The sequence below is a fragment of the Epargyreus clarus genome, unplaced genomic scaffold (genome assembly GCF_041222505.1).
Source record: "Epargyreus clarus isolate Ecla_fem2 unplaced genomic scaffold, WU_Ecla_fem_2.2 ptg000001l, whole genome shotgun sequence".
In the NCBI taxonomy this organism is placed as follows: domain Eukaryota; kingdom Metazoa; phylum Arthropoda; class Insecta; order Lepidoptera; family Hesperiidae; genus Epargyreus; species Epargyreus clarus.
This window is the reverse complement of record NW_027332209.1, coordinates 437,108-462,648: the sequence shown is the minus strand read 5'-3', so window position 1 is coordinate 462,648 and position 25,541 is coordinate 437,108. Positions and strand designations below refer to the sequence as shown.

Sequence of the window (25,541 nt, the reverse complement as noted above, 5' to 3'; positions counted from 1 at the left end):
TAAAATAAATATGAAATATTTCTTTTTTCAGCAAGATTATATATGAAAATTGAATGGTTACATTATTGCTTATCCTTAGTGTAGCATTACGCAGGGTAAAACATATTTCAATAATAAATATAAATTAAAGTTTTTTAAGTATAATTTTAATCCAACAATGTCATTAAGCATTTTACTACACTGCCTATCAAACTGATTCCAATCCAATGAGTTATGTTTATAGGGGAAGGAAAATGAAACAAAAATCAGACTTTCAAGACGATTCTAGTAAACTGTATAAAATCAAAAACAAAAATCACTTAGCCTAATAAATCAATTCATTCTAAAACTGTTGAAAATGGTAGTCAACAGGAGTATGCTGATAAGCATATTCGAATAATTGAAGAAAGATATTGATAGCGTTCGGTGCTTCATTTCGCGCAATCAGTGCGTGAGAAATGTAAATGTGGCTCATTGAATCCTTATTTCGGGCGAGATTCGTTACTTCTAAATTCTATTTACTTTTTAGACACATTTGGTCAGCTACATATTTTGTACTTTTAACGTTTGCTTAAGCGTTGGAAAATATTAAATTTAATGAAAAAGATAAATGGACTCGACGATAATTAAAAAAAAACTTCACACAACTTGTGTTCATCCAAGTTTTCGTAACCTGATCACCATTATCAACATCACACCCACATCAGGGGATTACTTAGTGCGTCATTCCGCTGCGAGTTCATGGTCGGAGGGCGGCTCGGCGTCGTCCGCGGGGTCCTCGCCCTCAGGTTCCCCGTCGACGGCACTTCCCTCGGCCGCGGGCGGCGGCTCCGTCCCATCGGGGTCCTCCTCGGCCGACGTGCTGCCGCTGGCGTGCAACACGCCGAGGATCCAGTTCTGCATCGACGACAGGAAGCACTTGCCGAACGCGTGAAAGGCGTCAACGTCGCCGTCCAGCAGCTTGATGGACACGCCCGCGCTCCTTATCTTCGTGCAGAACGACAGGATCACGTGGAACTCCACCGGCGCCGCGTCGCCCTCCGCGGCGAGCAGGTCCTCCGTGATCTGCGCGTGCGTCTCCACGAAGCCCCGCCCGAGGCCCGTCGGCGGCGAGCAGCGCTTCCGCTTCCACAGCGGCTTCGTCATCCTCGTCGCGTACCACTCGCGCAGCCGCCCGCGCCCGGCCGCCTCCTTCTCCCCGACGGGCGCCAGCTTCAGCCGCAGGATGCGCTCGAACACCGCGAGCGCGGCGGCCCGCAGCGCCGCCTTCCAGTCGTCGCGCACGATCGCGTTGAGGATGCGCGGGTAGAGGTGCACGCGGTACTCGGGGCCGGCGCGCGCGCGGACGGCGGGCGGGCGCTGCAGCAGCGCGGCGCGCAGGAAGCCGCGGCAGCCGGTCGCGCGCTCGCGCTCGTACGCCTCCGCCGCGAGCTTCACGTGCGCGACGAACTCGGCGGCGAGGCGCGGCGACACCGCCGAGGCGACGTTGTGCGAGAGCTCGAAGGGGTCCATCACGCAGACGGGCGCCTTGTGGCGGAAGGGCGCCGCGCGGTTCTCGGCCACGTTGCGCCGGTAGCGCTCGAGCTCGGCGGGCAGGCGCGCCGGCTCCGCGAACAGCGCCTTCTCGACGGGGCGGCCGAGCAGCGGACACACGACGAGCGCGTCGAAGTCGAAGGCGGCGTAGAAGGCGAAGAAGCCGCCGAGCAGGTCCCGCAGCGGCGCCGGCGCGGCGGCGGGCGGCGGCAGCAGCGCGTAGTCGTGCGCGAAGCCGGCGTCCCAGCCGTCCACGGCCACGCGCGCGGCGGGCGCGGCGGGCGCCTGCAGGCCGGCCACGGCGGGCAGGCGGTGGCGCGCCTGCAGGTAGAACAGCAGCAGCAGCGTGAGCGCGTAGTTGGTGAGGCGGCCGGTGCCGGTGAGCGCGTGCGCGGCGGCCCAGTACTTGACGGCGACGGCGGCGGGCACGAGGCGCGGGTCGGCGTGCAGCAGGAAGGCCACCAGCTTGCTGTTGAGCGCGCCGAGCGGCGTCTTGAAGGTGAGGTCGCAGTGCGTGCGCGTGGCGACGTGGAACAGCTTCACGATGGGCGTGTTGGCGCGCGGGATCGCGAACACCTCGGCGAACAGCTGCGGGTGCTGCTGCAGGATGCGCTTCGCCCTGCCCGACATTGTGATTGTAGTTTGCGATGTGATCGCTTTCTTCACATAAATGAGAAGTAGAAGTCTCCGGTTTGTTAACTAGGCTTCTAAATACATCTAAGGTTCGAATCCGAAATAAGGAAATCTGATTTGTCAGTTATATACATATAAGAAATTATCACTAATTTTAATGGCAAAGGAAAGTATTGTAAGGAAATCCTACTTACTAATAAGGACTTTAGTGATATTTGTGAGAAAGTAAAGTAAATTTGTAGGAGGACATCAATACCCAACATAGAAACTATAATTGGTTGATAACTATGACAAAATTCAAACATTCAAATGATCAAACTCATATTATAATTGTAGGAAACATGATCTATATTTCTTATAATTTCAGTATAATGTATGAACGAACAGACCTGTTAACGAAGCTGAACTGAGCGTGGCGGTACTGCGGCGGGATGTACATGAAACAGTCCGCATCGCTGGACTTTACGCCAAGTCCCGTCGTGATGGAGCCGAAAGGAATCGCTTGGCAACCTGCAACAGTTACATTGTTTTCAATTTAAAAGGTGGTGGAAAAATATTATATTCGCTAATTCAATTGTCAAAAAAATAACAAATATATTTTAAATCATCGCCTTTCTTCTCTCCATTCCTGCAACTTCTGATTTTACAGAAATATTTTTTCAGTAATGAATGTGAATTGGAGAGAGTAAAAGAATAGAGCATTATTAATTTAATCAAATATGAGTTATTAATTTACTTTACTAAATTGCCTATAATTATTTTAAAAATAATAGAACCTTGGTGGCAAAAGCGAAAAGTAATAATAAATACTCATGGAATGATTGAAAATTACAAACACTCTACGTTATTTTATTAATCCAGAATTTCAATATAGGTTAGGTTGATAAAACATATTATTTGGATAATGTGGTAATATATTTTTGAATACAATACAATAGAAATATAAAAAAAGACTGAACGCAATTTAAAGAATTATAAAAAAATATGTATTACTGCAAAAAAATATGTATTATTCAAGTTGACGAATTAAAGTGTTAGGAATTTTTCGTTACGGAATTTTCGATTCGGTCGCCGCGCATAAAGCCCGCGATAAAAGCTATGCAATAGTTTAAAAAAAAATGTAGTTACCGGGCCATGTGGGCTGCAACACGCGCTCCAGGTCCTCGTACAGCGCGGCGACGGCCGACACCTGCTCCTGCGAGAGCCGCACCGCCGCCAGCAGCTCGCCGAGCTGCTCGTCGAACGTGCCCTCCAACGCTAACGACGCGGGGTCCACTATCGCCACTGCAACACAACATCATCATTAGAGAGGTCATCATCATAAGAAGGTGGTTGAAGCCTTTGTGGTTCGACTCCGGCGGCACTATCGCCACACTTATTTCTACCTTATAATAGAAGTATGATGCACTGCTGTTCTGGTTTGAAGAGTATGCTAAGACAGACATACTTTTCCCAAGAGTTCTTGTTTAGTCGGCACGGGTAGCTGCGCATCTGTAGCCGATGTTAGATAGGAATTTTTTTTTTATACAATATTGGAAAATAGTCCACCTGATGATAAGTAGCCATTGCCACCCATAAACATTTGTACCCATGAAATCTCCCGATTATTTACGCTTTTAAATGACGGTAAAAGTAAAGTACTCCTTATACAATTTATAAAAAAATATACCTGTATTTTTCTTTTGCTCTTTCTTCTTAGGTTCTTCGTAGCCAGCGAATGGTTTAATAGTAACAAATTGTCCATACAAGCAGAGCTTAGTGGAATCCTCTATGGCTGCACTCGCCTGCTCCTTTTTTGTGAAGCTGACAACTGCAAATTTCTTGCCAATGTGCTCTACTCTGGGGTGCCCATAGTTTGAGAAAAGCTTGTGCAAATCTTGTGGCTTGCAAAATGAAGGGTACCCTGAAATTAGTTTTAATTATAATTGAAGTTAACTCCAACTGAAAATTAAAAAAAAAGGCAAAACTCTTTTTGCCATCTTGTAAATAGCTGACATTTAAAGGATCTCATATATAGGACCTTGCTGGGACACGTATATTAAAATACAAAACAGATGCAACATTTCTTCTCACCTGAAACTTCTACTTTGCGTTCATCTATAGGCTTTTCTACAGGCTCGTGTTCGGGCGAGCCCGCCGCCTCTCCGGAAGTTGATGTGGAATCTTTTGAATTTCCAGGCACCGGTTGCTTTTTCGATCGTGTCTTCGACCGAGGTTTCTTTGTTGGTGACTGTGTTGCACTATTAGAGGCTGAGGATTGGCTCGCGGATGATGACTGTTTCATATGTTTTGGTGAGGGTGTGGACACATTAGAAGCAGAGGATATTACAGGTTTGATAGCTGGCTGATCAGTTACGGGTTGGGTTACGGGGGATGCTTGTATTCCATTCTCAGGTGGGGTCGCAAATCCAGTGGGGGTGGTATCAGGTGAGGGAGAAGATTGGAATGGAGTTGTAGATATAGATGCTTGGCTGGGAACATTCTGCATGGTTGATAATAGTGAGGCCTGAGCCGTTGTCCCCTCCATTGATCATGGGTATAGTTGCTTTCCTGTTAACAATTATGTATTATGAAAATAATTTTAATTAATATAACTATAGAATGTTCGTACAGATATGGTAATTTATATAGCTGAAGTTAGGAGCTAAGGTACAAGCGCCATGTGATGGAAAATAGACATATAACGATACATATAGTTGGTTCTATATGTCCACATATATAAGTATTAAATATACACACACTTTTTTCACAAGTGTACATAAAACAGACGTTATTTGTACCTCTAAATATATATAAAATTCTTGCATAAGAAGCTGTCACACTTACAATCCCACACCCCTGTGTCGTAGGTACCGTCGACACACACAAAGATAAATACAGAAACACCCAGACCAAAAAACAGGGTCTATCATGCAGGTCAAAATTACACTGACATAACATTGTATAAGCCTAAAACTTGTATGAAGCTTCTACTAGGAAAAAGGCAAAAATGTATCAATTATCCTGTTATTTGTTGTTATATTTTGTAGATGATTGTAGGTACATATAAAAAATATATATCTAATTTAAAATGGCAATAACTAGAACATACCAGTGTGAATTTCTATTGCTCTCGATATGTACTTGGGTTCTAGATATCCATTCTCAAATAGTTAAATACAGAAACACCCAGACCAAAAAACAGGGTCTATCATGCAGGTCAAAATTACACTGACATAACATTGTATAAGCCTAAAACTTGTATGAAGCTTCTACTAGGAAAAAGGTAAAAATGTATCAATTATCCTGTTATTTGTTGTTATATTTTGTAGATGATTGTAGGTACATATAAAAAATATATATCTAATTAAAAATGGCAATAACTAGAACATACCAGTGTGAATTTCTATTGCTCTCGATATGTACTTGGGTTCTAGATATCCATTCTCATTACCCTCCGTCAGAAGCACTCCATTCTCCGACTCGTAGAATCTCAAGCCGTCAGCTAATGCCTTTTTTAAGTCAACAAAGATATAAATTTGGACGTTTTTCCGTATACCACTTATGACTCCAGGGTCATCTAGGGTTCCCTTGGCCAAATGTATATGTTTTCTTGTCATATGACTCAGACCTTGCTTTTTAATCAACGGCCAATGTTTTAGGTATGTTCCATGTACTGCTACTGAATATTTTGGCTGTAATTGATATTCATATAATCAGATTAAAATAACTTTTAACAGAAAGTGTTATTTAAAATTGCATCTTTTGTATATGTTTTTACACACAATATTACATACATTATCCATAGATAAGTATAGATGTCTCACCGCCTTGTAATTGAAGGAAGCCATTAAATGGCTTAAACGGCTGACAATCCTGTCCGCCATTTAATGTCTGTCATGATGTAATTTGCGCGGAGCAATGCCGACATGCGCAGTTAAGTGGTGCAAAAACACGAAATCGAAGAGAAAGTGCGGAAAAATATAGTTTGATTCGTAAATGATCTAAAAACTACATTTTTTAAATATTTTTCAAACACGAAAATAGATGAGAGTGACAATTTCAATTGTCAAAACTGGTTACATTATCTTGTTAGGAGTGAGTAATCTTTACTAATCTATGACATTATCACATATTATCTTTTGGACTCTTGGGCTCAGTTCTGTGTACAAGTCAATTAAGTAAAACATTGTTTATATTATTAATTTGCATTGATGTGATAAGCATTGTGTATATTATTTTTACTCTACTCTTACAAGATAGTAATAAAGACGAAAGACTTAATTTTTAGAGAACACTAGCTATCAATAAATTGGACAAACATATGTGCAATATGCACTAAATATATTTCTTAAATAGATATTCATATGATACCAAAACAAAAATGTTTGAAATTACTATTTGTTATGAAATTATATTTATTTTATATAGGCTTATCAAGTACTTAGAAATTGTCAATGTACAGGTAAGTAATGAATAATTGAACTAAATTGTATGGGCCTTTCTCTTGAAAGGCCTATACAATTTTGTTCAATTGTATTGTAGTTCAATAAATTATCTGTTTATCTGTTCTTAATAAATATCTAAATTATCTGTTCTTACAGATAATTTATTTTTAGTGATAAAAAATTGAAATGCAGAAATAAGCTTAAGCATAATATAAGCATGTTAGAGATAAAAAGAAATACATTACCTCCAATAGAGGTATTAATTCAGAGTCGTTAACTTGAGTTATGGAGTGTCCCTGAGTAGCCTTTATCTCGAGTGCATTGGTGAGTGGGTTCCGTTGCAGCTTAAACCTTTGTTTGTCGTTGTTGCTTACAACCCTCTCTACATCACGAATACTGTACTTCCCCTTGAATGATTTATGGCGCAGCAGTTCATCCACTTGTATGTAACCTTCAGGGCTGGAAAAGAGAATTCAGAAGATGATAAATTTAATATTGACCTATGTTTTTGTAGCATAGAGAAATCTTAGTGGGAATGGACTTTATAGTTTACCATTTTTATAAATATTTGATTGACTTGAGGAAAAACCCTCATGTTACTCATATTAGTATAACTAAACCATTTTGTGTCATTAAAGAGAACCAGATTGTCCACATAATTGAGAAGACTTAAATAGAGGGATCAGGAATGGGGTGAAATTTGTCTCCATAATTTTTGTCTCCATTTGTTTTCAATTGTCTTTGTCTTAATATTGCATGTATGACACATCATGATAAATATTGGACAGTTCAATGCCTTTACAACACAAAACAGTGAATATATGAAAAGTTTTGTTTGCTTAATCCACGACACTACTAACCTCAAAAAGAAATACTGTAAATAATACATTTCGGCACTTTTTTTCTCCAAAATCTACCGGTACTTACTGTTCACGAGCCTTCTAGCAATCGCAATTTATCCCTGGTTATATAGCTCAGCATTATCGATACTATTATTGTGCAATGCGATTTATATTCCGCTAGATTTTAACGCTTAACTAACTAAAATATGTTCGAACTACGTAAATATTGCGAGAAGCATTGCGGTACTTTGAAGATGTAGACAGCAACTTGATAGGTATACAACAGCAATGATGTTGCCCCAAAACTTACATTTACTAGCCAAACACGGTTTTACCTTATGCTTAGTCCTTCTTTTACAGCCCCGTGTCTCAGCAACCAAGACAATGATTTGCTGAGCTGAATGTCACTGTTATTCCTGCAAAATACCACATGTATATAACATTCGATTGTAACAGAATTGAATAAACAATATCGAAGCACTGGAAACTCCTAAAACGTTTAAATAACCTCAACGCACATTAATAATTGACGAGTCTTGAAATCTTGACGTTGCAAAATGCAAACGGATAAAATTTTATAGCTTCACTATCGACTATCTAATACTTATTACTTCACATGGATTTTTAATTTTCAAGCGTCGTTTGCTTCAGCTGCAAAATGCTATTATTGGTTTGAATTGCTAACGGTTATTCCCCGAATTACAAAAATGAATTGGTGATACAAACGACAAATATGTAGTTTAGTTGTTTTAAAATTATTGTGAATGAATGTAAAGAATAATAATCACGAAGTGTCAAGTGGTCCCACTTTCACAGATAAATAATAGCTGTAACCACAGACTAAGAGTCACAGATTAAAAAAATAATCAATAAGTATTGTTGCTTGCTAAGATATAGTAAACTATAAATCATTTATACTTTATCTGTATGCCTCAATAAATAATCATCTATGAAAATATATTATGAGTTAAAAGTAAATTACTTGTAGAAATTTATAAGAGTCCATTAAAATATTTTTTTCGTCTGGTTTGAATCACAAGTCCGCAATTAGGATTTTATTTTAATTCAACTTTTTAAAGACCTCAGAGATAGACAATATAAACAAACGTCACAATGGTTCACACCTTGCCATGGTTTAAAATATAATTTCCTGATATATATTTTAAGACTATAATATTTTTTTTCTATATATGATAAAACGTTTTAAACTTACCACTTGTTACTACTGCCACTGTTTACTATTTTATTAACTTAATTTAGAGATATATAACATCAATTCCGTCTAGAGTTAAGATAGCAAATGCCAAACGTCTTTAGTAGTTTGGTTTCTTATTTTTATACTTATTAATAACCAAATGCTATCCTATCTGATGAATATAAATTCATTAGAGTCATACCATTACAAACCTCTTATCTTAATTGGTAAGTGTTTATTTAGTAATTAATTTTATTGACATTCTAAAATAGCAAATGAAAGTATCATTTAAAAATAAATATAAATTAAATACGTTAGGTACTTCTGGCATTAACTATAATGTTAATATATCTAATAAAAAAAAAACAATGGTTCTAATTAACCTAATATTTTAGCTCTCCACTAGAAAATAATAATTATGTACAAATGACCATTCAGAATACTCGTAAAACTCTTAAATTTACTGAAGTAAGCTGTTTTTTTTATTTCTATAAAGTGTTCATTGTTTATTTACAAAATCTACTAAGTATGAATTTACTTGTGAAGGCATATATGTATGTATCTATGGTATATTTAAAATTAATTCATTCAGCTATAACAATTTTAAGTAATTTCCAAAACATAATAAGTCTTAAACGTTGTAATTATAATTCTCCCATTATAATTACAGGGTAGATAAATGAAATAGTAAAATTGCATTCTACGTGAAATAAGCGATTGTCTAAAGAAAGCATTACGTATTATAATTCAGTACAAAAAACTTTACTACCTTTACTATATTTTAGATAAAAATCCTTATTAATGTGGACAAGTTTGTACATATGGCAGCAATGGTACAAAGTCCCAGAAAATCAATAAATCGGCAACCAGGGTACCATAGACAAAAATCATAGAGTAAGGCAGGTCAGCTGACTTCACTTTTATCATTGGTCTTGTGATAAGTTGTGATCTCCGCCATTCCTGGATCGCCTATTCCATCAAACTCGTCCCGTGAGTTCATTTTTTACAATTTTGTTGTATGTTTAACATTATTTTCGCTTTGTATTAACTGTGCTTGTGTTTTAACTGTAAGTATGAATAATATAATTTAATTTTTCGTTGAATTACTTCTATTTTCCATCATTGTCAATTTTTGTCTTCTGTCACGCATTTGGGCTATATTTTCGTGTAATTTTATTTTCAAATAGTATTCTAGTCTCGTTTTTCGAAATTCTTACAAAAATGGTCCAGGACAATGGAGATTCACTAAATTTTGCTCCTTGTATTGATCCGTTATCATGTGATTTGGTTGGTACTTAATGAAGATGAAGGCGGTTCTCCTGTAGTCCAATTGATCATTCCAATTCAATTATTTTTTCATGAAAATGGTGACCTTATAACAAAAACCACATCGTCTCTACAAAATTTTAGTTTTATCATGTCTCTTCAAAGCCCTGCATCAACATGAATTATATTGTTAAATTATATTTGTCCAGTACAACCTACTTTGAAATAAAAAAAATATATATCTAAAATTTTATTACACTCAATTTATTGTTCTCCTTTTTTCTTTACCAGCTATCAGATTATAAATTTAAAAAAAAATCTTTTACAATTGTCCTGTTGAAAATAATTAATTGATCATTGAATTTTGGTCCAGCATCATGGATTCTTATTTATTCTTCAATTCAAGTTTCGTATTCTGAAGCGGGTCAAGGGAGTACTAATATTTTATTTGTATAGTAGATTTAGTTCACAAACACATTCAGAATAAACACTGAAATTCTTTTTATTACATATTATTCTGGGACTAAACTTTTAATTGCCTGCTTATGATGATCAGATATTTAGATATTGAATAAATTTACTGCTAGATACTATAAATGAACAGGAATGAGAGTTGTTTAAAAATCTAAAAAAAAAAATATCTACATTGTCAATAGTTTTCTATTAGAATTGTCAAATAAGTATAAAAAAGTTTCTGCTTAATAAATAAAAAAAGTATTCCGAATATAAAAAATTAACAAAATCTTCGTAATTCTTAGCTATTTCGTACGGAGCACATTATTTAGTAGATATTTAATTTACCATTGCGATTTAAACTGTGAAGTGAACTTCTTGAATAGAAAAATATATAACATTTACTTACATTATTGTTTAGTGTATGTGTTAAATTGTGTATTATAACTACAATTGTTTAATTGCAATAAACCATATTATTTTTTCTTATGCCACAATTTAACCCCATTCATTCAAAATATTCTACAAAGTCCTCTAAATACATTAATGCGGGTAAATGACCAACTTATTATATGCTGAATAACCTATTATATTAAAAAGAACACTAAAATTTCTATTGACATTGATTGATGGTGAGGTTGTTATCAGTATCATGGAGTAGATAAAGTTGTTGATCAGCTGATCTGTCCCTAGTTTACCATAAAATTGGTAAAGCTACCTTACTCTTCTTATACGAATATTTATTTATAATGAAAATATTTAGCTTTTAAATAATTTTGTACCACATTAGATTTAAAATTAAAATTAAAGTTGAGGTCCAAATTGCTTAATAAATATTTGTCCCAAAAAATCTTATTAGACACCAATTGAGTTGCAAATAGGAACTGTATTGTTTTTAAATAACACATTTAATTAGTCCAGGATACAAAGTTATTCCAAATCAGATTTATAATTATCTCAATTAAGGTGAATACGCGCGTATGCGTATTTCGCAAAGAAAAATGTCGCCGAAAAAGAAAATGTGTTGACACAGTCGAAAATATGAAATATCCAGCATAAATGCTCGTGATTGACTTTATTCCTCTTTTTTATGATGTAAATTTCCCTAATGATGTATTTATTGTAATATTTGCAGGGTATATAGAATTACATAATTCAACATGGCGGCCAAGGGCGGTTTGAAAATGATCGCCAACGAGGAGAACGAGGAGAGGTTCGGCTATGTGTTCGCGGTGTCTGGACCCGGTAAGCCCTTTGAGGACCATTTTGGCTATAAGGTGCACTGTCTTATTATGTGACCTAAGAACAGCAATGGATGTTTTATGACCTTATAAAAGATGTGGTTCCTTTGACAATTTCGTAAAGCACCTTCACATAACTGTACAATATTTAGAAATTGGATAACTTATCAGGAAATGCCCATAATAGGCATATTACGCGAATATGGATCTTAGGAGATGAGAAAGTGCACTTTTTTCTCACTTACACTGTTTTCTAAACCTATTATATAGGATATATAACCTATATTAGGATTAATATGTCAAAAATACAAAAGTCCTGCTAATATAGTTAACATAAAAAAAAAAGTAAAAGCTTTGTATCGTGCTTTGTCTCAATATAAAATACGTAAATTATTGTCAAATCACCAAGACATTTATTAATTTGTGTAAACATCTTTTTAAAAACAATTCTGGTTTTGTCGCACAGTCGTGACGGCGGAGAAGATGTCCGGCTCCGCTATGTACGAGCTGGTGCGCGTCGGTTACAACGAGCTCGTGGGAGAGATCATTCGTCTTGAGGGTGACATGGCCACCATTCAGGTAACATACCCACTAGAAAATACCTGCATTTACTAATCTAATCTAAATCGCACGATTGAATTTAGGCCACGGAAACCGTTGCTTACAGAATTCCATGGACACTTATTGCATGCATTGCATGCATGTCATTATAAAATACGTATAAAATAAAATACTACTTCTTTTACCTAAAAAAATGTGTTTGTTGAATAGTAATCATATTTCGAAAGGATCCTCTATGTAGAAACATCACATTTGTTTCGTTTTCATTTAATTTTTTACAAAAAGGCAATCCTCTTTCCTCATCATTTATTTAAAAAGATATGCATCCATTTATCAATTTCTATTGAGATATCAAATGCAGAAATATCACAGTCAAGTGAACTGAATATGTTATGTTATGTAACATTAACATATTTTATTTTCAGTAAAAATGACACTTAACTTAACCTAACCTAACCATTTGTTGAAAGGTATACGAAGAAACTTCAGGCGTGACCGTGGGCGATCCAGTACTGCGTACCGGCAAACCACTGTCCGTCGAGCTGGGCCCTGGTATCCTGGGCTCCATCTTTGACGGTATCCAGCGTCCCCTGAAGGACATCAATGAACTCACACAGTCCATCTACATTCCCAAGGGTGTGAACGTACCCTGCCTCGCTCGCGATGTCGATTGGGAGTTTAACCCCCTCAATGTTAAGGTTAGTAGTGAATTTGATAAAATTTTTAAATGTCGCTAAATAATGGTGATGTAATACAAAAACTGAAGTAAATAAAGTTGTATCCAAAATACTATCTTTTTAGCATATCTGTTGAATATTTTCGACCTTTCTATGCTTGCTTTTGTTTGTTCTACCTACTTGAGGGTAGTCAAACAGTAGCAGAAATTAGATTTAACTGATTATCTATGGCTTATTTGTGATTATATAAATACCTGGTTTTATTTATAATATAAAGCTTAAGGTATTTTATGATACTTTAAACCTTGATACTTTTTCTTAGGGTTTTGATGATTGATAATCTTCCAATTAAATTTGGGTTAAGTACAAAAGTACAGGGGCAGTGATTACATAGCTGGTTATAGCGTGTTTGTAAATTAAAAGTGTTGTTGGTTATCAGGTTGGGTCTCACATTACCGGCGGCGACCTGTACGGCATCGTGCACGAGAACACGCTGGTGAAGCACAAGATGCTGATGCCGCCGCGCGCCAAGGGAACAGTTACCTACATCGCCGCGCCCGGCAACTACAAAGTCACTGTGAGTATCATGTGTGCGTGAAGGTATGTGTTTGGCTTATAGTGCCATATGTGGTAGGATGCTCGGCTTGAGGCTAAGTGTTTGGGGCTAAGAAAGTAACAAATTGTTAAACAAGCTATAATAATATACAATAGTATCTGTAAAGAGTATAAGTATACATTGGACGTTGAGTCTGTAGTCGAATGTCAGAGTCAAAAGAGCAACTAAATGCTAAATGCGTAGCAATATTGTATATGAAGTTGCTGGCAAAAGTTAGTATCTAATATTCACATTGTCACATGCCCTATATTAATAAGACCATCTACTGTGGCGACTTAGTGCTACTCTTTAAAATACGGCGCCACGCGTTATTGAATCACGCTATCGGCGTTTTTTTTAATATCTCATAGTCTGAGCACGACCGCTGGGTCATAATCACCTAGCCTGGCGAGATACTTCCCTTAGCCAAACCTATTATTGTTTTTATAGTGTCCCACAAGCGTATAGTTGAACCGTTTATCATGCTAAGCTATGGATCATTGTGTTCGCCAGGACGTGGTGCTGGAGACGGAGTTCGACGGCGAGCGCGCGCAGTACAGCATGTTGCAGGTGTGGCCGGTGCGCCAGCCGCGCCCCGTCACCGAGAAGCTGCCCGCCAACCACCCGCTGCTCACCGGCCAGCGGGTGCTCGACTCGCTCTTCCCGTGCGTACCATCCACTCCATCCTTAATCCTCCATCATCATCATCAACACATTAACGTCCCACTACTGGGCACGGGTCTCCTCTCAGAATAAGAAGGATTAGGCCTTTGTCCACTGCGCTGGCCAAATGCATATTGGTAGACTTCACATAATTTCGAGATTTTTTTATAAATCTCTCTGCTATGCAGGTTTCCTCACGATGTTTTCCTTCACCGTTTAGCAAGTGATAATTAATTTCTAATATGCACGTAACTTTGCATATGCACATAAAATTCAGAGATGCATGCCTGGGATTGGAACCTCTCACCCCTCGATCGAGAAGGCCGATTTTCTTAACCATTAGTTGGGGCCTAGATGGGGCCTTCCCCATACATACATGGGCCTCTCCTGATTGCCCAACTAGTCTCGTGCCCCTCAGCGTTTTCCCGCCAACCTCAGGTCGCGGGTTCACCTGGGTTGCTTAGTGGTTAAAAAGGTTTTTTTTTTTTTTTTTTTTTTTTTTTTTTTTTTGTGTTAGCATCTGCGATCAGTCTGTCTGCGACTATAAACAGATGTTTTGTGAGTCTTATAAGGCTTGTAGGGAACTGCTCCCAGCGGAGCCAACCCTTTCTTTGTTTTCGGACTATTAGTCACGCGTCATCGAACATATCCCGCCGCTTTTTTAGGCGACGTTCAGTGACTGCAGTTGCCAGCTGCCCCGCCAGTCGGTTGGGGTGCTTATGTAGGCGTTTTTTATATTTTTCTCCATGAGTTTCTATTTCTGTTTTTACCATGGGTATGTTCAGGATTTCATGGACCTCTGTTGTTCTAATAAACCAAGGTGCATTTGATATTTGTTTTAAGATGTAATTTTGTACTCGTTGGATGATCATGACATTAGAGGTACTTGCCGTGCCCCACAGCTGTATACCATAAGTCCAAATGGGTTTCAGTATAGTTTTGTATATGAGCAGCTTGTTGTCAGTGGATAGTTTTGAGTTTCGTCCAAGTAGCCAGTAGAGACCCTTGTATTTTAAATTAATTTCGTCCCTTTTTGTTTGGACGTGTTTTTTCCAAGTGAGTCTACGATCCAAGTGCATGCCGAGGTACTTTACAGTGTTTTGGTGTGGTAGTTGGACGCCATTTAGGCTGACTGGTGAGCAATCGCCCTTTCGGAGTGTGAATGTTACGTGCACTGACTTAGATACACTAGTTGCAATCCTCCATTTGGCTAGCCATTTTTCAATTTCATTTAGGCTGTTCTGTAGGACCTTAGAAGCTTTAATCGGACAGTTGTTCGATGAAAGTAGAGCTGTGTCGTCAGCGAAGGTTGCTATGGTAACATCATCGTTTTGGGGTAGGTCGTACGTATACAACGTGTATAAGATCGGTCCCAGCACAGAGCCCTGTGGGACGCCTGCAGATGTTTCATGAAAACATGAGGTGCAGTCACTTTCCCTGACTTGAAACAATCTATCAGACAAGTACGATTTGAGGACATTATAGAATGTGTGTGGTAATGTTGCTTTTATTTTATATAGCAAACCCTTATGCCAAACTCTGTCGAAGGCTTGTTGTATATCCAGGAAGACTGACGAGCAATATTCTTTTTTTTCCATTGATCTTCTAATCACTCTGCAGACTCTGTGTACCTGTTCTACAGTCGCGTGTTCTTTCCTAAAGCCAAACTGGTGTTCCGGGATGATTGACTTCTCTTCAATGACGTGTGATATTCTGTGAAGTAGTGACTTTTCCAGAAGCTTTGACATTATCGGCAAGAGGCTGATAGGTCTGTACGATGTGATCTCATGAATGGGTTTTCCAGGTTTTTGCAGCATTATAACATTTGATACTTTCCATAGGTCTGGAAAGTATCCAACTCTTATTACTGCATTGAATAACATCGTTAAGTACACCATAACTTTTCGCGGTGATTCGTTAAGGACCTTTTTGTCGATCATATCGTATCCCGGGGCTTTATTGCTCTTAAGTGACTTGAGGTTTCTATATATTTCACTGGGTGTCACTAATTTCAGAGGTGTGTCCAGTTGGAGATCTTGGCTGAGAGTGAGGTCGATGTCTGTTTCATCCGCATCTGGTGCAGCATCGTTTGGTGTAAATACTTGGCTGAGGTGCTTAGCAAATGCCTCTGCTTTTTCTTGGGCAGTTCTAATCCACTGACCGTTTGGTGACCGTAAAGGTGGTGTTTGTTGTAGTGGCCGACCAAGGTTTTTACAGGCTTTCCATAGTGAGTAATTGGTGTGTTTTGTTGGTGTTAGTCCTTCCAGATAGCTATCTACAGCAATATTGTTTGCTTCCTTAATAAGCGTCTTGAGTTCTTGGATGGATTTATTTAGTTTCTTTTTGTCACTTGAGTGTCTACTAGAATGCCATACTCTACGCAGTCGCCTTTTTTCTAGTATTTTTTGTCTTATGGATTCCGAGTATGTTTTACTCTGGGGGGAGCGTTCGGTGACTTCAGGAGTGGACCTCCAACAGCATTCCTGTATTACTGCGGTTAATATGCGTACGGCGCAGTCGATGTCTGTCTCTGTTTTTAATGGTACATTTAGTTTTAAACTTTCTTGAACTGCTTCCCTGTAGGAGTTCCAGTCAGTGCGTTTATTGTAGAGTTTACCATTATTGTCCATATTTAGAACAGAATTGCCTATAGTCAGGATCACCGGAACATGATTGGTGTTCGAGTCCAAGCATGTTTCTATTTGATGAGACAGTCTCGATAGGCCTTTTACAATGAAGAAGTCTATCACGTCTGGGAGGCGGTTTGGGTCTGTTGGCCAGTTGGTCGGATCTGTAGTTGAGATTGTGGTGAGATGGTTCTTGTCTATAGCTTTCTTGAGTTCTCTGCCTCTTGTGGTGGTAAGTCTTGAAGCCCAGTGTACATGTTTAGCATTCCAGTCACCTCCTGCTATGAAGCGTAGTCCCAGTGTTTTGAACAGCTCCTCATATTGCTCTTCTTTTATTGTATGCTTAGGTGGACAGTATATGGCGGACACATTAAACGTTCCATTTACATCTTCTACAGCTATTGTTGTTGCTTGTATATGTGGCTTTCTAAATTGTGGTTGTTCATGGTGTTTAATTTTTGACTTTATAATTATTGCCGTTCCTGCATGTGCAGTGCCATCTGGATGGTTTGTGGCGTAAATATTAAAATTGCGCATACTAATATTGCTGTTGTCAGTTAGGTGAGATTCAGACACTAATAAAATGTCTATGTTGTGTGTGTTTAGTAGTACTTCTACCTCTTCTAGGTTACTAGATAGACCGTCTAGGTTCCACGTTGCTATCTTGAGGGAAGCCATTATGTCATTTTGGCTACCAATGTTGTTATGAGGTTAATTAGAGTACTCATTTGTTGTAAGATAAGATCAAACTTTTCAGCTTGTTTGAGCAGCATCTCTTCAATTTTACTTGGTGTAGTTTGGTCCATGTTAGTGGCTTTTGGTCTACCTCTCAAAGTATCCGCAAAGCTTGCTCCCCTCCTGGTGCTCGAGTTCTGTATTACCCTATTATTATCTGGATGTTGAGTTTGGAGTTCCGGGTACTGGTACTGAGGTGGCAGTTGGTTCTCTACGTTAGCTGTCGGCGTGCTAACGTCTCTGTGATCGTTGTTCCGCTTTCCAGGTTCTTTTGTTGTAGCCCTTGCTCTTAGGTGTGCTTGTTTGACGGATTTTCGTGTTAGTATCTCTTTGTAGACTTCACATCCCTTATAGTTGGCTGGATGGGCCCCAAGGCATAGAGCACACTTTGCTGGGGTGTTTCGATCGGTCTTAGGGCAATCTGCTGTTCTATGTGCTTCAGCGCATTTCACACAGCGGTAGGGTCGCATACAATAGTTTTTAGAGTGCCCATACTGCTGACATTTTTGACATTGAATTATAGACTTCCGTTTTCTGGGTTCCTCTATGACCACAGATTGATGATTTATATGTTTGATGGTCTTTATAGCTTTGTTATTTGAACTCTGTTGTAAGGTTGCAAAGAATGTGGAGGTGGGTTTTTTCTCAGGTCCATACTTTGCATTTATTATCTCTCCAATTACTGTGTTTCCTGTATCCTCTAGTGATTCTTTTATGATGCTAATAGGAGTTGAGTGATGAAGGTTTTTAATTACGATTCTGTAGGGTCTTTTGTCCTTTCTGTTAAATGTGTGTCCAATAAGTCCTTTCTCTCTAATTACCTGCAATATAGATTTGTAGACTTCAGTGTTGGTGCAGTTAATGCGAAGTTGATTTCTGTTGATGATTTTGTACACAAATTCAGTTTTCTTTACAACTTGTTCCAAGAGTTCAGTGAGCTTAGTGAGGTCTTCAATTCCATATAGAATTATAGGAGGCGGTTTCGGTTCTTTAGCAGGAGCTTCCCTCTCGGTGTTCTCTTCCTGATCTATTGGGAGAGTGCTAAATTGGTTTGAAGTCACTATTTTCTCTGTGGGTGGAGATGAAACAGTTTTCCTTTTTTTGGAACTACGTAGTTCTGGTACTCTTTGCCACGTAGGAGGGTCAGATTTTTCTGTATCGCTATCCATGGTATATGGAGTGGTGTTGGGACTTTGCATGTCAGTATCCGATACATAACTCTGAGATGAGGTTCTTGGTCTAGCCAGAAATAGACCAGGATGAAAAACTTGCTGTGTAAGTTTCTTATTATTTTCTTTAAGACCAGTAGCATTCACTGGTAAGGGGGCCTGGGTACCCACCCTCTTACAGTCTTCGGTAACCAATTTCTCACTTGCAGGCCCGGGTACCTGCAAGCGCCGGGTGCTAGCCGGATCGCAAGGCAAAACATTCTCATTATTATCACTCATTTCATTACGGTGGTTGGGAGAGTAGAGCAGTGCTTTCCCAAGGCACTACACACCACTATTTCGGGGTGGCACCCTAGCCTTTGATGATCCAACATCTGTCTACAAGGCAGCAGTTACACTTTAATTTCGGAGTTTGTGTCTCCTAGACCAATTGCCGTTCCAGGGCTCACGAGGTTGGTCTCACCGGGTCCGAGCTTAGATTATAGTGGCGGCTCCTACTCGCCACTGTCGTCCTCTTTCATCGGGTTTTGTGCTTTTTCATGGGGAATTCTCCGCCACAAGAATACCCAGCACCCCTCTAGATGGACCGCCCAGCTGTCCGCGACTGCCGTAGCAGCTAGCCATCATATCTGAAGGCCGTTTCGCTATCCGCAACCTGCGACGCGGAGGGTGGCACAGGGCTATGCCCCTGGGAATTTTCTCCCAGAACCCTCAAAAAGGTTGAAATTTTTAAGTGTCCATCTATAATGAAATTGGAACTGGAAATGGGTAATTGGAAATTGGAATTATATGTATGGAAAAAAAAGCCGAAAGATTTCACGAGGCCGATTAAAAAAATTGGCTATCCAGGAATGAGACAAATTCGTTAAAAACAAAATAAAAACACCCTGTGGTATTACTATCGAGTAGTATCATTTAAAAGGAACAAATTCTGGGAAGCAATAATTAATTACAAACTAGAGAAAAAATACAAATTTTTAAGGATATATAACTAAAAGCCATCTTTGTTTCTTTTTTTTATTTTACGTTCAAGGAAAATTGCAAGGAAAAGTTTGATTATAATAATAAATACATTTTATGTGAATGTGTGTACAGTTGCGTGCAGGGCGGTACCACGGCCATCCCCGGCGCCTTCGGTTGCGGCAAGACTGTCATCTCACAGGCGCTGTCCAAGTACTCCAACTCTGACGTCATCATCTACGTCGGTTGCGGGGAGCGTGGTGAGTACCGAGCACGAGATAGTGGCAACGATGTTAATATTTCCCGTTCTTAATAATCAATCTATCTAATGTTTTACCTACCAAAGATCGAAATTTTAGAACTTCTGTCTACTAGAAATAAATTTGGGCTCTCGCCCATAGCCTTTTGCAATCTCTTTGTAACCCCTGATAAGATTAGATTTCTCAGATATAGCAACAGATTCCTTACTATACCTGAGGATTATGATGAAACGCTTCGGATAAGTGTCTCCTTTTACATATCCTTTAAACATTAATGGAACACTTGACACTGCTGACGGTGATGTTACATCTAGACTACAAGGGTCCACCAGAATATTGTTATAATAAATTTGCCTTCTGTAATGTGGTGTGAATGCATTAAGTATAAGACATGTTGTCCATACGATGTATCTTTTATTACTAATCCATTCGCGACAAATCTTAATTCCAGGTTGTATGACAGTCTAACACACATTACACTTGTTCCCAGGTAATGAGATGTCAGAAGTACTGCGTGATTTCCCCGAGCTGACTGTTGAGATCGAGGGCGTGACTGAGTCCATCATGAAGCGTACCGCGCTCGTCGCCAACACCTCCAACATGCCTGTCGCTGCCCGTGAGGCTTCCATCTACACTGGTGAGTTTCGCGTTATTGATACCTTAGTTTACTTTGAAAATATTGCCATAATTATCATTACGTTAATTATTATTAGGTTTTTCTCTCTTATAAATTGGGATGGCAGTTTATGAAATTGGTTGGTAGCTGAATGATAGCTAGAAATTCTAAAAAATAATAAAAATCTTGTTAAAGTTCACCTGAAAATGTTACGTTTAAAGCAGTAAATCGAAAATATGGCACTTCATTTAACAGATATCACAAAAAGGGGGTGGCAACATAAAATTGGTAAATGGGAACAGATTAAAAATGTGCGTTTTGCCTTTCCAAAAATTTGCCTTAGTATGTTACGTCCCTGATTTTTACAAATTTATTGGTATCTTGTAAGTTTGCCCCTTCGGTTTTATGTTTTTTTTTTGTACATAATTAACTTGTTTTTCGTTCGCAGGTATCACGCTGTCGGAGTACTTCCGTGACATGGGCTACAATGTGTCCATGATGGCCGACAGTACGTCCCGTTGGGCCGAGGCGTTGCGTGAGATCTCTGGGCGTCTGGCCGAGATGCCGGCCGATTCCGGCTACCCCGCCTACCTGGGTGCCCGATTGGCCTCCTTCTACGAGCGTGCTGGACGTGTCAAGTGTCTCGGAAACCCCGACCGCGAGGGTTAGTGCCTCCCCAGGTTCACTTCATAAGGAAGACTTCCACGTTTTGCTCCTCTGTCTAGGAGCTTCAAACCTACATAGAACCTTAACCCTTCCCCTCTCTAACATTCAACAAGTTATAGTTTAGCATGTTTATGGGGTCAATAGAAGTTGTATAAAACGGTACTCTCCATTACTATTAATTTTTAAACATCTTTGAACAATATGTAGTTGGGCATAATTGTTAATTTGGAAAATTGATATAATATGATACTTAATTGATAGCTCACATTATAATTTTCTTACACACATATTACCAGCGACGGATCGGACGCCCTAGGCTAATTACGAAGACGCGCCCCCAACGTAACGATAGACCTCAAAAGTAATATATTAGTTTTGACTTTGTTTACTAGCATGAAAGTAATAGTGCCGAAGACACCATTTTGGCGCGCCCCCAGATCCCTAGACTCCTCGCGCCCTAGACTGCAGCCTAATTAGCTTAAGGGTTAATCACATCAGGCCCTGCATATTACACATAATTTTCTCTATATTTCGAAACAAGCCACAGGGCCATTAAAGTCACAAGATTCAGACTACATTCAGCAAATTGGTTTTCTATATTTTCTTTTTATTATTTTTTTTTCATTTTACTTACGTACTCGTTGGTTTAATTTGACCAGGTTCCGTGTCCATCGTGGGTGCCGTATCACCCCCCGGAGGTGACTTCTCGGACCCCGTAACAGCCGCCACCCTGGGTATCGTGCAGGTGTTCTGGGGGTTGGACAAGAAGCTGGCCCAGAGGAAGCACTTCCCCTCCATCAACTGGCTTATCTCTTACAGGTGAATAACTTTTCATTAATGTAATTGTGGAATAATGTAAATGGTGGAGATGTGAACCTAATCGTTTTTAAAATTCAGCTAGTACAAGACTCTCCACAAATTTTGCTCCATTGCAGATAGTAGATTTGGTGAATAATATAATGTATTTAATACAGTACAAATAATATACAATATACTTAATATAGGACAAATTCTTACTAGTGGATCTAAAGTTGCAAAAATATCAGTTAGTTGAGTTCTATATAATAACTAAGCACTTATTGAGTGTTTTTATATATTCGACAATACTTAAGAAGGATGTGAAGTTATCACCTAAAAATTAGAAGTGTTGCAATAGATTTTTATGAAATATTTTTTTGTCCTACAGCAAGTACATGCGCGCTCTTGATGACTTCTATGAGAAGAACTACGCCGAATTCGTTCCCCTCAGAACTAAGGTAAGCTTAACATATATGACGAAAAAAGTAATTTACAAAAATTTAAAAAAATTAAAGGTTGCTTTAAAATAAAATGGATGGATAAAGGGTATATCTTACCTTGAGTGCATAAGTTCTTGATAAGGTTTTATAAAAGTTGTCCAATTATAACAACAGAGACTGATGGATCAATACGTCTTCAGAGGTATGGAAACGCTCATGTTTCACCCATCCAACTTCAGAGCGCGCACGATGTTGTTGATCTTTATAGATTTATTTATATGTTGTATTTCGGCCCCTCGCACGTATAGGGGTCGATTTGTGGTATGAACTAACAGTGTGTTATGCCGTCCAGGTGAAGGAGATCCTGCAGGAGGAGGAAGACCTGTCGGAAATCGTACAGTTGGTCGGCAAGGCGTCGCTGGCGGAGACCGATAAGATCACCCTCGAGGTCGCCAAGCTGCTCAAGGACGACTTCCTGCAACAGAACAGGTGACACTCATGTTAAGTTTTAGCATATAGCTAATGGAAGTTTTCTAAGCTACTTTTGTATGCTGAAGTTGTGAAAACATCCATGAGAAAATGCAATTATACTAATATTATGGTAGGTTCTTCATATGAATTACAAGGACATTAAAAATATAGTCATTTCGGTTGTATAGATTTTTATTTTAATGTACCATTACTATTACGCTGGAATATAATATTATAATTTACACAAGTAACGTGATTGTCTAATTTTATCACACAAAAGTATAGTTTATGGCTGCTTTGTTGTTTTGGACGACTAGAGCGCGATTGTAATATTTCGCCCTTTTTGTAGCACTGAAGTCTGAAACATTTTTATGTTGGACATTTTCGAAGGGCAGATTATCCTATTGAACTATAGCTGATTGTAACACTCCACTCAACCCCCAGCTACTCGTCGTACGATCGGTTCTGCCCGTTCTACAAGACCGTGGGCATGCTGAAGAACATGATCGCGTTCTACGACATGTCGCGGCACGCGGTGGAGTCGACGGCGCAGTCCGACAACAAGGTCACGTGGAACGTCATCCGCGACGCCATGGGCAACGTGCTCTACCAGCTCTCCTCCATGAAGTTCAAGGTGAGCGAAATTTGTAATGAATCAGAGAGATATTGTTAAAAGAAAATATTCGACTGTTTAGCAATGTGGCCTATATCACTCCCACAATGAAAACGAATCTAACGAAACATCATTATTATGTTACGTCAAGCCATTTAGGCTATTGGACGTACTGAAGAATGAGACATACAAACATTCAGGTAAAAAAGAAACTAAAATGAATTTTACTGCTCTACTTACATTATTTTGATACGATTCCTTGTATCGTTAGTGTTGTAAACAAAAAAAACTAACACATGAATTACCCAGACCACAACCCATTATGTCCCATTATGTCCCATGATCGGGAACCCTTTACTACTTGGGCTATCACTAATTTCATTTATCTTCCAATAAATTAGATCATAAATGCGTATCATTCGCTGAAAAATATGATGTCGAACGTCTAATATTATGTAATATATCTCTGCCTCATTCGCCCCTGAAATCAGAACAGGTTATCATATTATTATCTATTTAGGTTGAGATAAAATAGTTTTCAACATTTTTCGCTTTTGTTTGTCAATCAATTTTTTTATTTTTTTCTATATTTTTTTTATATTTTTTTATTATTTTTCTTTTGACGACAGCCTGAGTGTTAATAAACAATTACCTCTGTAATGATTATGTTACATTTTCGACCAACGAAGGTTAATAACGTAGAAATGAAGGCGGTATGCCACAATCGAATCCTCAAAAATTTCAAGGAGTTTCATTAAGTAGAAATTATATAATACTGAATTGTACAAATTCCTTCTAGGACCCAGTAAAGGACGGCGAGGCGAAGATCAAAGCAGACTTCGACCAACTGCTCGAGGACATGTCCGCGGCCTTCCGCAACCTCGAGGACTAGGCCACTCACCACCAGACCAGCCGTCGGTGTGTCGAGGATCGATGGCTTCCATCAACGGAAAATATATCTTGAAATGTTACTGAGAATTATTATATAGGGTATAATTATATCGGGTACTATGACACGGCGCGTAGAACAAAAAAATAATTCTTCACGCGTCCAAATTTATAAAAAAGACAATGTCGATCGTATAAGCGTTATTCTAAATAAACACAAAAGTGTGAAGTCTAACTTACTATTTATAAAAAGAAGTTACCGCATTAGCGCGTGTTACAGTACCCGTATAGTGAACACCACAAACGAATGAGCACAACACATCGGTCCTGCGACGGTTATTTAGACATATTTCAACTTTTATCCAAGTCTTAATGTGCGTAGTTGTTTAAATGTTGATTCCACACTTAAACTTCAACTGGATGTAACCTTTCTGTAGGGTATAAGTAACGTCGCTCCCCTGTACATAAAGCGTATTCCCGGCGCCTCGACAGCGCCCGTAGCGAGTTGTTTATGCTAATTAGTTGTTATTTATATAATTATTATTATTATTAAAATATACTATTTATACACTAACAAAGGAATTATTTTGCCCATTGATATTTTGTGTGATTTTACATCTGTAATGATCCCTCGTGCATTCCACGTTATTTTTAGAATTGAATCGACAAAGTTTTTTTCGTTATATAAACTTGAGCATTTTTCTATTTATTTGTTACTTCGCCGCCGTGATGTCTTGATGTTTCAGTATTATGCCGCGCGCCGCCCCTCGGCGGTACGTTTCCGTAACGTATACAAGTGTTTATGCTATCATATTATCTTACTGTTTGAAATTGATGTTTCATGTTAGAAGACGAAAGTTATTATAATTAAAGGATAAAATTTATTGGTGTTTTATTTGTTTATCTCTTTGTTTTTGTGATTTTAACCCGGTAATAAGGATGTTTGTAAAGAAAGAAAAATTCCAATTCTAATGCTATCCGGATCACTAATCGATAATGTAGATACATAATTGTAATGTAATAATTATTATGTAGAAATATTTATAATTGTAGTACAATATGATTAAAAAATGTTACAAAGTTAATAAATAATGGGAAGTGTTTAGAAAATTGTTACATTTTACGGTCGACTTTTTATTTTGTAGATTAGAAAAAAGTGTTTATGAATATTATTTCTTTATAGAATCTTATTCTCTTATAAATTCCTTACAATTTTAAAATTAATTTATTTTT

The 25,541-nt window shown here is 38.6% G+C and overlaps 2 protein-coding genes across 5 annotated transcripts; one reads left to right on the top strand and one right to left on the bottom strand.

The window, feature by feature from the left end:
• Window positions 1-245: 245 nt before the first annotated feature.
• On the bottom strand, window positions 246-8,231 carry LOC140742466 (speckle targeted PIP5K1A-regulated poly(A) polymerase). 3 transcript variants are annotated; one of them, XM_073073388.1, is made up of 8 exons: window positions 7,933-8,231; window positions 7,750-7,830; window positions 6,818-7,031; window positions 5,519-5,819; window positions 3,815-4,048; window positions 3,274-3,429; window positions 2,535-2,655; window positions 246-2,131 (listed from the first exon to the last, which is right to left on the bottom strand). In XM_073073388.1, coding segments are annotated over exons 1-8 (2,538 nt in total). In that variant the 5' UTR covers window positions 7,935-8,231; the 3' UTR covers window positions 246-702. The 3 variants fall into 3 exon arrangements, with proteins under 3 accessions (XP_072929489.1, XP_072929485.1, XP_072929484.1); XM_073073384.1 differs by lacking the exons at window positions 6,818-7,031; window positions 7,750-7,830; window positions 7,933-8,231 and adding an exon at window positions 4,219-4,695 and having other exon boundaries at window positions 5,519-5,660; XM_073073383.1 differs by lacking the exons at window positions 5,519-5,819; window positions 6,818-7,031; window positions 7,750-7,830; window positions 7,933-8,231 and adding exons at window positions 4,219-4,695; window positions 5,237-5,293.
• Window positions 8,232-9,462: 1,231 nt separating this feature from the next.
• On the top strand, window positions 9,463-25,192 carry LOC140742497 (V-type proton ATPase catalytic subunit A). Of its 2 annotated transcripts, none has more exons than XM_073073398.1 (14): window positions 9,463-9,599; window positions 11,464-11,573; window positions 12,036-12,148; window positions 12,601-12,828; window positions 13,247-13,384; window positions 13,916-14,067; window positions 19,692-19,816; window positions 20,307-20,453; window positions 20,881-21,096; window positions 21,758-21,917; window positions 22,285-22,354; window positions 22,689-22,825; window positions 23,252-23,441; window positions 24,220-25,192. In XM_073073398.1, the coding sequence occupies exons 2-14, from the start codon at window positions 11,489-11,491 to the stop codon at window positions 24,310-24,312; spliced, it is 1,854 nt and encodes a 617-aa protein (XP_072929499.1). In that variant the 5' UTR covers window positions 9,463-9,599; window positions 11,464-11,488; the 3' UTR covers window positions 24,313-25,192. The 2 variants fall into 2 exon arrangements, with proteins under 2 accessions (XP_072929499.1, XP_072929504.1); XM_073073403.1 differs by having other exon boundaries at window positions 9,596-9,676.
• Window positions 25,193-25,541: the final 349 nt, after the last annotated feature.